Source organism: Danio aesculapii, chromosome 6, assembly GCF_903798145.1.
Source record: "Danio aesculapii chromosome 6, fDanAes4.1, whole genome shotgun sequence".
Taxonomy (NCBI): Eukaryota; Metazoa; Chordata; class Actinopteri; order Cypriniformes; family Danionidae; genus Danio; species Danio aesculapii.
Window position 1 is genome coordinate 56,853,656 of NC_079440.1, and position 12,500 is coordinate 56,866,155.

At 33.6% G+C, this 12,500-nt stretch overlaps 1 protein-coding gene across 1 annotated transcript in view; it reads left to right on the forward strand.

Moving 5' to 3' along the window:
- Window positions 1-12,500, forward strand: part of anks1ab (ankyrin repeat and sterile alpha motif domain containing 1Ab) — a 76,296-nt gene that overhangs the window by 42,614 nt on the left and 21,182 nt on the right. Inside the window, exons 8-11 of the mRNA XM_056460585.1 lie at window positions 1,798-1,926; window positions 6,923-6,994; window positions 7,573-7,656; window positions 9,982-10,119. Of these exons, the coding sequence (XP_056316560.1) occupies window positions 1,798-1,926; window positions 6,923-6,994; window positions 7,573-7,656; window positions 9,982-10,119 (423 nt within the window). The remainder of the gene's footprint in view (window positions 1-1,797; window positions 1,927-6,922; window positions 6,995-7,572; window positions 7,657-9,981; window positions 10,120-12,500) is intronic.

The window sequence follows — 12,500 nt, forward strand, 5'->3', positions numbered from 1 at the left end:
ATATTATATTATATTATATTATATTAATATTATATTATATTATATTAATATTATATTATATTATATTATATTATATTATATTATATTATATTATATTATATTATATTATATTATTTTATATTATATTATATTATATTATATTATTTTATGATATATTATATTATATTATATTATATTATATTATATTATATTATATTATTTTATGATATATTATATTATATTATATTATATTATATTATATTATATTATTTTATGATATATTATATTATATTATATTATATTATATTATATTATATTATTTATATTATATTATATTATATTATATTATATTATATTATATATTATATTATATTATATTATATTATATTATATTATATTATATTATATTATATTATATTATATTATATTATATTATATTATATTATATTATATTATATTATATTATATTATATTATATTATATTATTATTTTCCTTCGACTTAGTCCCTTGATTCATCAGGGGTCGCCTGTAACTTTTGTATTTTGGTAAATGCATCTAAAATTCATCATTTCAGGTCATGTTTTGTGTTGTTTGTAGCTCTTCATTTTATACTAAATAATAATTTTCCATGAAGCACATTTGAGTAATCGCTAATAATTACATGCTCTCGAGCAAATTTGTTACAATTGCTATGAGATTTTTTTTATGGAGAATTTATATTTATACTCCTTTAAAAGCGGATGTCTGTTACCACGGGGCACAGTCACACCTCTGAACACCACAGAGCATCAATAATTGATACCGTTTTTAAATAAGGCAATTTTTTAAATAATTTAAACTCATTACGCTTTGAAATTTATGGAGGGACAATAAAAAATGCTGCAAACACCATGAAATGAGTTTCCACTTTGAGCATAGACATACGCTATACAGTATTTTCTTTATCGATATATATTTTTCATGCAGTTGAACTCAAAATTATTCGCCCTGCTGTGAATTATTTTCCTTTGTTAAATATTTCCCAAATGATGTTTAAAAGGGCAAGGAATTTTTCACAGTATTTACTATAATATTTTATCTTCTGGAGAAAGTCTTATTTGGTTTATTTCGGCTAGAATTGATTGTGTACAGAACAAACCATCGTTACACAATGACTTGCCTAATTACCCTAATTAACCTAGTTAAGCCTTTAAATGTCACTTTAAGCTAAATACTAGTGTCTTGAAAAATATCTAGTCAAATATTATTTACTGTCATCCTGGCAAAGATAAAATAAATCAGTTGTTAAATGAGTTATTAAAACTATTATGTTTAGAAATGTGCTGTATTTTTTTTTCTCTCCATTCAAGAGTTCCCACTTAGATATGCTTGGCGTATAAAGCAGGTTTGGCATGCTGTCCCGGGAGAGAACCCTGAGCTCGGAGATATTTGAGCCCAGGGCTCCCGCCCGGTCGATAAGCATATCAGGAGATCCGAGATCAGGTAGGTCTCGAGAGCTCCCCCTTTTTAGAAAAGGGAGGAAAAGGAGGAGAAGGGGTGGAAGGGGGGATTCTTCCAAACGAAGATAAAACATTAGGGAGAAAATTATCCATTTATAGTAGACTAGGATCACTCTGATTGGATTATTACTGATTACAGATGAGTGGCCAGACGTGCTCAATCATATCACGTGCTCCTCTCGAAATTGGTTTATGAAACTTCACTTAAACAGAAATTGGGGACAAAAAATATACAGGGGGGCTAATAAATCTGACTTCAACTGTATATACTGCATTTTCTGTGTGTGTTTGAGACTGATTTGTTGTGTTTTTCTTTAGGATCGTCATGCAGATCGACACTCACGTCAGAATCGCCCTACCAGCCAATCTCACACATACACCACTGTCTCCGCCTGGCACCATCATCCTGAGAAGCTTATCACCGAATCCTGCGTATATGAGGCCAGAGTAAGTCTGTTCTACACTGTAAAACAAAAAAGGGTCAGTTGGCATTTCTGTGTGGAGTTTGCATGCTCTCCCCGTGTTGGTGTGGGTTCCCTCCTGGTGCTCCAGGCTCCGGTTTCCCCTACAATCCAAACACATGCGGTAGAAGTGAATTGAGTAAAGTAAAATTGACCTTAATGTATGAGTGTGTGTGTGTGAATGTGAGAGTGTATGAGTGTTACAACCAGTGCTAGGTTGAGGCTGGAAGGGCATCCACTGTGTAAAACATATGCTAGAATAGTTGGCGGTTCATTCCGCTGTGGTGACCTCTGATAAATCAGAGACTCAGCTGAAGGAAAATGAATGAATGAATGAATGAAATAATTGAGTATTAGAGAACGAGGACAGGAAATGATGAGGGATGGGGATCAGGAAATAACTCGATCTGGCTTTAGACATTGTGCGCGTCTCAATCAGCTCCTGAGGTTGTGAATCAGAATGTTGTTTACACAAATTTGACCACTGGTTAGGACAGAACTTTGGCTCACTCAGTTTCTCTTTATATATCCTATAGTCTTTATCTCACTACACCTTGGGACACTGATGGTGATGATGAGAATGTCCTGGCTGTACAGTATTGCTACTGGTATTAATGCAGCAGAACTGATATTTTACATGTAAATATTTATAAATATGCATCTTAGAGTCAGGGGTGGACTTAAGCAATACCAGGTATGGGGCGCTAGCACTGAAACTCAAAACATTCTCTTTTTCTAGTATTAGATTTCTGTAGATTAGTTTCTTTAATAAACATCATGTTAAATATATATATATATATATTTAAAGTATATGTTATATATTTAATATTTAAAGGAGCCTTTATCTTCATAACTTCCTAGGGCTTAGTGGCCACATATGTGGACAGCACAGTTTAGCTCTTCAGTGGATATTTAAAATACTTTGAATGTTTAATATTTTGTTACAGACATACAGTGTGATCCTGCAACTTTTTTGCAGCATATGAAATGTCCCAAACCCTATTTTTAACTCTCCATCATTGGAAAAAAAAAAGTTTTTACTTTCTGATAGTCAAAGCAAGTTAAAAAAAATGTCTATGTTAAATATGCATTAAAAAATTCAGGAAAAAGGGTTTTATGTAAATTTGGACCACGAGTCCACATATATGGACATCATTTTTCTCCAAAAGTACATCATATCAAAAGATGATACTTAGGTTTTTATTCTAATTAGGTTCTGATAAGCCCAAATAGCAAAGAGAAATAAAAAATGCATGTAAAAAAACCTCAAGAGGTTAATGTAAAATTAAATGCAACAAATTCATGAAAAAACTATGTATAGTTAATTAGCCATTTTTTTGTGATTAGAATTAATATTAATTTAAAAAACCAAACATTTAAACAAATTTAATTCACAATCAAACTAATCTTTTGACCATTTTTCATGGTCGTTGAGCAGCCGTTACTGCTCACTGGGAGATGTTATTGTATTTGAACAAGCTCTTAACAAGCTCACAGCACTTGTCATCTGATAGGTGTTTCAGGCAGAAAGCAGTGTCGCTGTGTTTCATTGTTTGTCTTATTTTTACTTTTTCCCCCAAATGTTCTCAAAATTGTCACTCTTGCACACTCTACTTTGATTGCTGGCAGGCCGGCAGTGTCTTTGAGCTGCTCACACCTTGCCAATGTGCAGTACGGAAAGAATGTTCCACTATTCATGGGGGCCCCCGAGTTTTAAAAAGACAAATTAACGTTACATTTTTAAGGGTTATAGACAGATTTTACAACAGAAATTTACAAGAGAGCTACAGTTGAAGTCAGAATTATTCGTCCCCCTTTTTTTTCCCCAATTACTGTTTAACAGAGAGATTTTCTCAACACATTTCTAAACATAATAGTTTTAATAACTAATTTCTAATAACTAATTTATTTTATCTTTGCCATGATGGTTTGTTCTGTAGAATATCGAACAAATATAGCTTAAAGTGAGCTAATAATTTTGACCTTTAAATGGTTTTTATAAAATTAAAAACTGCTTTTATTCTAGCTGAAATAAAACAAATAAGACTTTCTCTAGAAGAAAAAATATTATCAGACATACTGTGAAAATGTCCTTGCTCTGTTAAACATCATTTAGGAAACATTTAAAAATGTAAAAAAAATAATCAAAGGGGGGTGAATAATTCTGACTTTAACTGTATATGTTTCATATAGGGGTTCTTGGCATTGGTTGGGGATCCTAATTTCCTGGGGCCCTAAGCGGCTGCTTACCTCGCTTATTGTTTAAGTCTGCCCCTGCTTAAAGTACATTGCACATAAATACTTTAATTGTTTTATATAACTGCAACATGTCAGCCATTAATCTGCTATAATAAAATAAATATTAAATAATTATTTGCTTGATTGCTCTGTCTACGCTACAATGCTTTTCTTATTTCGATTTTTTGTCTTGTTTCTAGTCCAAATATCTAGAAATTCTTAAAGAAGCATTTTATAGACAAGCAAAACATATTGTCTTGATTTAAGAAATAATTATCCAAAATGAAGTGAGTTTTTATTAAAACAAGCTAAATAATCTGCCAATGGTGTAAGCAAAATAATCGCATGTCAAAAGGAAGGACAAGATTTATTTGTTTTTGCCCATTGTTAAATTATTTAACTTCTTTTAAGAGAAAATCTCACTTAATTTTGGCAAATTATTTCTTAAAACAAGATAATGTCTCGAAAAATCTTCTTGATTTAAGAATGTTAAGATATTTAGACTAGAAACGCCAAAAATCTTAGGATGAAAAGCATTTTAGCTGTGTTTATTTATGCTTAAAGAGATAGTTCACCCAAAACTGAAGCTTTGCTCAATATTTCACTTTGTTTCAAACCTTCATGAGTTTTTATTTTCCTGACACAAAAGACACAGAAGTAGATATTTTGAAAAATGTTGGAAACCTGTAATCACTGACTTCCATAGTAGACAAATATTATGAAGTCAATGGTTACCGATTTTCAGCATTTTTCAAAATATCTTCTTTTGCATTTAACAGTTTGTAACAAGTGAATGAGTAAATAGTGACATAAGTTTCAGTTTTGGGTGAACTATGAAATTGTGTTGTTTCAGCTCATAGCAAACAAGAAGTTTGAACAAACAGCAAACGTCATTTTTTGTGTGTATTGATCTAGGGAGCTGATTGAGACGCACCCATTGTTTATGTGTGTACTGCACCTTAGTTTTGGCAGAATATGAGCACTAACCAGTACAGCTCAAACCCTGAAAGGACTGTCAAAAGGACTGTGATTCAGGTCATGAAGATCAAAACCAGAGGAAGGCAGAGTCTAGATTTAAATAAATAAAACATCCATTAATGAGCAGCGCATTAAAAATTAAAGTGCTCTTTTGAACCATCATTGTTATTTTTAAAAATGTGAGTCATGGGATGAAATTGAGAAAGTACTATGCAGCAACGTAGCTGTACATTTATATATTTATAATGTTACAAAATGTTTCTGGATGGCTGGAGGGATGAATGGAAATGATGGAAGGATGGATGGATGCATAGATGGATGAATGGTTGAATAGAAATATTAGATGAATAGATGGATGGATGGATGGATGGGCGGATGGATGGATGCATGGATGGATGGACGGGCGGACAGATGAATGAACAAATAGATAGGAGGATTGATGGATGAAAATATTGGATGGATGAATAGATGGATGGATGGATGGATGGATGGATGGATGGATGGATGGATGGATGGATGGGCGGATGGATGGATGCATGGATGGATGAATGAATGGATGGACGGGCGGACAGATGAATGAACAAATAGATAGGTGGATTGATGGATGAAAATATTGGATGGATAGATAGATGGATGGATGGATGGATGGATGGATGGATGGATGGATGGTTGAATAGAAATATTGGATGAAAATATTGGATGGATGGATGGATGGATTGAGGGATGTATGGATGGGTGGATGCATGGATGGATGGATGGTAGGACAGACGAATGGACAAATAGATAGGTGGATTGATGGATGAAAATATTGGATTGATGGATGGATGGATGGGTGGATAGATGGATGATAGATGAAATACTGGAAGGATGGATGGATAAAAATGTCAGATTAAGGGATGAAAATATTGGATGGATGGATGAAAATATTGGATTGATAGAATATAAATTATTGGATGGATGGTTTGATGGATGAAAAGATTGGATGGATGGATGGATGGATGGATGGATGGATGGATGGATGAAAATATTGAATGGATGGATGGATAGATTGACAGACATGGATGGATGGATACAAATTTTGGATGAAGGATTAATGAAAATATTGATTTGATGAATTAATGGATGATGGATTGATGGACGGATGGATGGATGATAGATGGACGGACGGATGGACGGATGGATAAAAATATTGGATGGATGGAGGAATAGATGAATGGATGGATGGACGGACAGATGGATGAAAATAATGGATGGATGAATGAATAGATGGATGGATGAATACATATATTGGATGAATGGATTAATGAAAATATTGGATAGATGGATGGATGGATGGATGGATGGATGGATGGATGGATGGACAGATGAATGTATAGATAAAATATTGGATTGAAGAACAGATAGTTGGAAATATTGGGTGAAAGGATGAACAGATGGAAATATAGGTTTGATGGATATAACTATGCAGGGATGTATGGAAATATTTGATGGATGGATGGATTTAAATATTGGAAAGGTGAATGGAAAATTACATGTAAAGCATGTAAATAATGCTTGCACATATATACTGAATGGGTGGATGCATGAATGGGTGTAAATATTGTATAGATCAGAGGATGGATAAAACATTTTAATGGATGGAAACGTTGGATGAATGGAAATGCTTGATGTATTAGATTATTATGAAATATTAGACAGATGAAGGTATTGATTGGATTGATGGATGGATGGTATACATAAAAATATTTCTAATCTTCCTTTTCCAGTATTTGGGGTCTGTGATCATCCGAGACCTACGAGGAATTGAATCTACACAGGAGGCCTGCGCTAGAATAAGGGTATATACACACATATTATCCAATTTTCTGTTATTTATTTAAGGTATAGTTCATCCAACAATAAAATATCTCTCATCATTTTCACACCGTCCCATGGTTCCAGACCTGTTTGAGTTACTTCTTTGTTGAGCACAAATTAAGATATTCTGATTAATGCTGGAACAAAAACAGCTATTGACTTCCATAGTATTTTTTGTTCTTACTATTGATGTCAGCGGCTGTTTTTTCGAGAGGGGTCTGGATACAGACCTGGTGCAGTTCAATCTGAGCTCCATCTAATTGTTTTTAATGGTCTCTCCTAACCCTAACCCTACCCCTCACAGTGACGTCACTAACTCCATTGAGTGCATTGTGTCAGACATTGCATCACTGAGAGATGCAGTCTCAGCTTGCATCATAAAGGCTGCATCCAGATATTTTTTTCCTACTTCTTTTTATTTCATGTTCAACAGACGAAAGACATTCATAAAAATCTAGAACCTTTTGAGTGTGAGTTAATAATGAGAAAATGTTATATTTATTAAACGTTTGGTCTGTTAACCAGTTGGCTTTTTTTCCTGCCTTCTAATGTTCATCAGAAATCAAAGGATCACCGGAAAGGTCCCGTCATAATCCTGAATATCACCTACAGAGGAGTTAAGTTTGTTGACGCAGCCACAAAGGTAAAAGCAACAGCCAGTTGATAATTATAACACAAAAAACACACTGGTTTATCTGAGTGTAAATCCAGGGTGTCTTATAAAGTCTTAAATTAACTGGAAAATCTTGTAAAGATCAGTCTTGTAGGTCTGAAATCATTTTAAACATCTCTTAGGCTGCATTTACACTGCAGATCTTGATGGTCAATTCCGATTTTATGACTGTATCTGATTTTTTTGATGACCTGCTTACATCATCTTTTATAAATGACATCTGTATTTACACAGCACAAGGCAAAAGGCGCAATGAACAGGAAAACAGAGCGGGCGCTGACTGACAGCTGATAATTAAAGAGTGCTCTTTTCTCCGTTCCTGTATTTATTCTGTTCGCAGGGCTTCATTTTTTTGTATTCTTTTTGATAAGCTGTTTTACTATAGTTTATGACAGAAAAGTTCTCATTTTGGCCATCTTCTTTTATTCTAGGCCTTTTAAAACCAGTAGGCATTTTAATGTAATGTCCATGTCGTGATTTATGCATGTGATGTATGCAATAGTTTTATATTAGTTTGTTTATGGATATTGCCCTCGCTCTCATTAACATGCTTAAATACTTGTGCTACAGGACAATATAAAACTTTTTAGTCCTCGTGTATGAGATTTAAGGTTTGCAACTCTGCTGATATCTGTTCTGAAATGAAATCAGAGTTGACGTCATTCGCTATGGTTTTTAATGATGCGCGACTTGCATTGACAGGTGAAAATCCGATCTACCTGCTTACAATGCAGACATGAGGGCACAGATCGGATAAATTTCCACATATCTGATTTGAGTAAATCGAAATTCATGTGATTTTTTCCTGCTTACACGTACATGAGCCATATCCGATATGTGCCACATGGGAGAAAAAAATCAGAATAGAGTCACTTCAACTATGCAGTGTAAATGCAGCCCTAATTTTCCTATGTCCATGAAAAGCTACCGAAAGAACACTCATCACCAACAATCCATCTCAATAAAACTTTATTTACCAATTTGGTTCAATTATCTTATTTACAATAATATTTGTTTACAAGTTCTCCATGTATTTATAGTCCATATATGGTGAAGACACTGATTATTTATTATTATTATTATTATTATTTAGATTATTGTAGTTTTTAAAGCTTGTCATTTTTTAAAGAAATTTTATGTTGAAAAAAATAAGTATGTTTACAACTAGAGTTTGCTTGATTTGATATATTTTTAAACCCTTTGTGTGCAGTTGGGGATGTTTTCGTCCGTTCTGGAGTGTTTTAGAGTCCTAATTTGGCTAAAACTTTCTCAGCAACTGAAATAATTTTTGGTTACAACTCTTATGTTGACACATAATTTTGGGAAAATGTATTGAAATGTTTCAAAAACAATACACTGTGGGCAAATGTACAACCTTTTTATTTTGTTCGTGCCTGGTTTTACCCCATTGACTTCCATTATTATGACATTTTGTGATTGCGAAGCCATGACACCATATACTCATGCATTCTTGATTGTTGGTGTTTTTCCCTGTTGGCAAGAGGTCAGATTTATACTTTTATACAGAAAGAGAGACCTTTGCACACTTACCTTGATTTGTTTGAGGAAATCTAAATAAGCAGCTCAGCTCTCAGAACATAGTAGGTATATTTATGCATACAAACACACTATAATCTGCTGTTTTACTCCATAAAACTCCATATAAAAGCCAGAAACTTTTCTTGCACAGGCCTATCTAAAGGGTTAATGCTGCCAACTGATGATCAACAATAACAATGACAAATTGTACCTCTTTCCAGCAAAGAAAACCACCAACAATCAAGAGTGCATGATTATATGGGGTCATGGTTTTGCAATCAAAAAATGACATTATAATGGAAGTCAATGGGGCAAAAACAGCCACGAACATATCAAAAGGGTAGTCAATTTGAACAATACACAAGGGTTAAAATATGTGGCTAAGAAATAACTAAATTTTTGCTGCATGGACAACATCGTTATGGTTTAGCTCTGTATATGTCTCAAATTTCATTCATAATGTCTTAAAAATATCTTTAAAAGTCTTAAATTTGACTTGGTAAAACCTGCAGAAACCCTGAAATCGTAAGAACTGAGCTGTGTATTTATTTTTCAGTGCATCACTGTCACTATCAGCCTGAGAGTTTGTACTACAGTAACCCGTCCTGTACTATTTGTGGCACCGACATGAATGATAGATTATGGTTATATATGGTTTCATAGGCCTGTATGGTTATGAATTAGTCAAGCGTTCAGCATGTTTGAGGATGTTTGAAGATCGTGATGGACTTGCTCGGTATTTTTGTACATCTTCAGGCGATGGTTGCAGAGCATGAGATTCAGGACATCTCATGTGCGGCCCAGGATCCAGATGACCTCTGCACATTTGCTTATATCACAAAAGATATGAAGTCTGGTTACCATTTCTGCCATGTCTTCACTACTGTAGAAGTGGTAAGTGGTTGCCTTTCTTTTAGAAATAGCATTGACAGAGTATAGTTTTGTTGAAGATGGTGGAGAAATCTAATTTTACTGTATTTATGTTAGTCAAATGGCGTTGTCATGTTTTCATTAGGACAGTTTACTCTGTAAATGTTGTCCAATGCAGTGTTTTGGTGACACTTCCTGAAAATGTTCAAGACAGCACTATATACTATTTGCACAGCCATATGAAAACTACAGTAAAGTCAGACATCTCTGCATTTAGTGAGGTATCTGAGTACAAGACACTGAATATGTATGTTTCACATTTTTACTGCATTTGCTCTTTGCAATTCTAATTTATTCACAGCATTGTGCAAAAGAATAAACACACCCTTATTTACAACAGACATAAACTCTCTTTGGCTAGAGCTGTGCACAACTGTAAACAATATTGCAGTACATATTGGAACTGAACCTACAACATACACAGGTTTGTAAATCACTCATGAAATTGTTCAATTTAGAAGACATTTTCAGGAAAATCATAACATTTTTTTATAAAATAAGCTTGACAGATTTTGATAACTAGTTCAACATTTGTGTTTGTAAAGACTCAAGTAATGAAATGAGGACTGTTAGTTTTATATGGAATGACTATTCAGCATTCACAAGTTTAGTTCATTTTGACTGACATGACATAAGCAAATGATAATGTTATAAAACAGCAGAGAGTTGTATGAAAGCAGTTGGTGCATGTCCAAAAGCATTCGCAATTTGTTGGAAGGAATGAGAAACTGCTACTATGATGTGCACAATTGACTAATTGTTTTGAGAAATGCATTAACTGTTGTGTGAGAAATGCACCAAAGCCACTGAGAAAAACTGTAATACATTTTATTTCTTTTTTAAACTTATGAAACTGTGTAATTTTACAATTCTTACAATCTAAAATTATTTAAAATGTTTGCAACCACTTAAAAATATACATCAATCCAATGAAGCTTTTGTTTCAGTCTATGTAATTCAAATGATCAGATAGATGAGGAACACTAAACAAATCTGAACTAAAAGTGTTTAAAAATGCATATAAAATAGCAAATAGATTTAACTGATAGATACCAATTTTTAATTGACAAACAAGAGACTCATAAACAAAGCAGAAAAAGCACTCGCACAAAGTATTGAAACCCAAGAGTATGTAAACTTTTGCAGGGGGCTATTTGAATAATTTCAGCTAGATTTTTGTGTAGTGAACTATATGTAAAATTCAGTCATTCATTTTCTTTTCTGCTTAGTCTCTTTATTAATCAGGGGTCGCCACAGCGGAATGAACCGCCAACTTATCCAGCATATATTTTATGCATTTTTATGCAACCCAACACTGGGAAACTCCCACACACTCTTGCATTCATACACATACACTACGGCCAATTTTAGTTTATTTAATTCACCTATACCACATGTCTTTGGACTTTGGAAAGGCCATCTGACCCAGCCAGGGCTCGAATCAGCTGTGAGGCGATCGTGCTACCCACTGCGCCACAGTGATGTCATATGTAAACATATGTTATGTAAAATATCTTACTCGGGACAGTACTAAATAAAAAAATAATATGCATTTTGTATGATCTCTCTTATTTTGTTTACAAATTCTTCAAGGGGTATGTAAACTTTTGAGCACAACTGTATATAAGCTGAATTTAAACAAACAAATTAAATTCAGTAATGTTCAACTTAATTTGTTTGTCTAAATTCAGCCCAAATAAATAGTTCGCAACCATTTACCTTAAAAAATGAATACATTTCTTAGAGCAGAAATTGAAAATTGGCAATGGGAGGAAGCACAAGAACACCTTCATTCTAGTTCTGTGTGTATCAGACATGGTTTAATACAACTTAAGATTCTGCATCGACTCCACTTGTCTAAATTAAAGCTGTCTAAGATGTTCCCTGCCTAGACCCACTGTGTGATAGACGCAATCAAACCCAGGCATCACTTGGTCATATGTTTTGGAGTTGTTCTAAAATTGTTAATTATTGGATTTCAGTTTTTGAATTAATATCAGAAGTGGTGGGAAAACAAATATACCCTGGGCCTATTTTAGCTATATTTGGTGTCAGTGATGATGCAGATTTATCTAATAATCAATGTACAGTGATTAGATTTATAACATTTTTGGGACGTAGATTGATTTGACTAAATTGGAAATGAAAAGATCCTCCATGTTGCTCCACATTAATAAAAGATGTCATTACCTGTCTACAACTTGAGAAGCTAAGGCTTTCGCTAAAAAATAAAACAAAGAATTTCCATGTAATATGGAATGCATTTATTGAGTATTTTAACAAGAGAGCAGGGATTGAACCCTGTTTTTTTGCCCCATTCCCCCCTCTTCTCTGTTTTTTTTAGT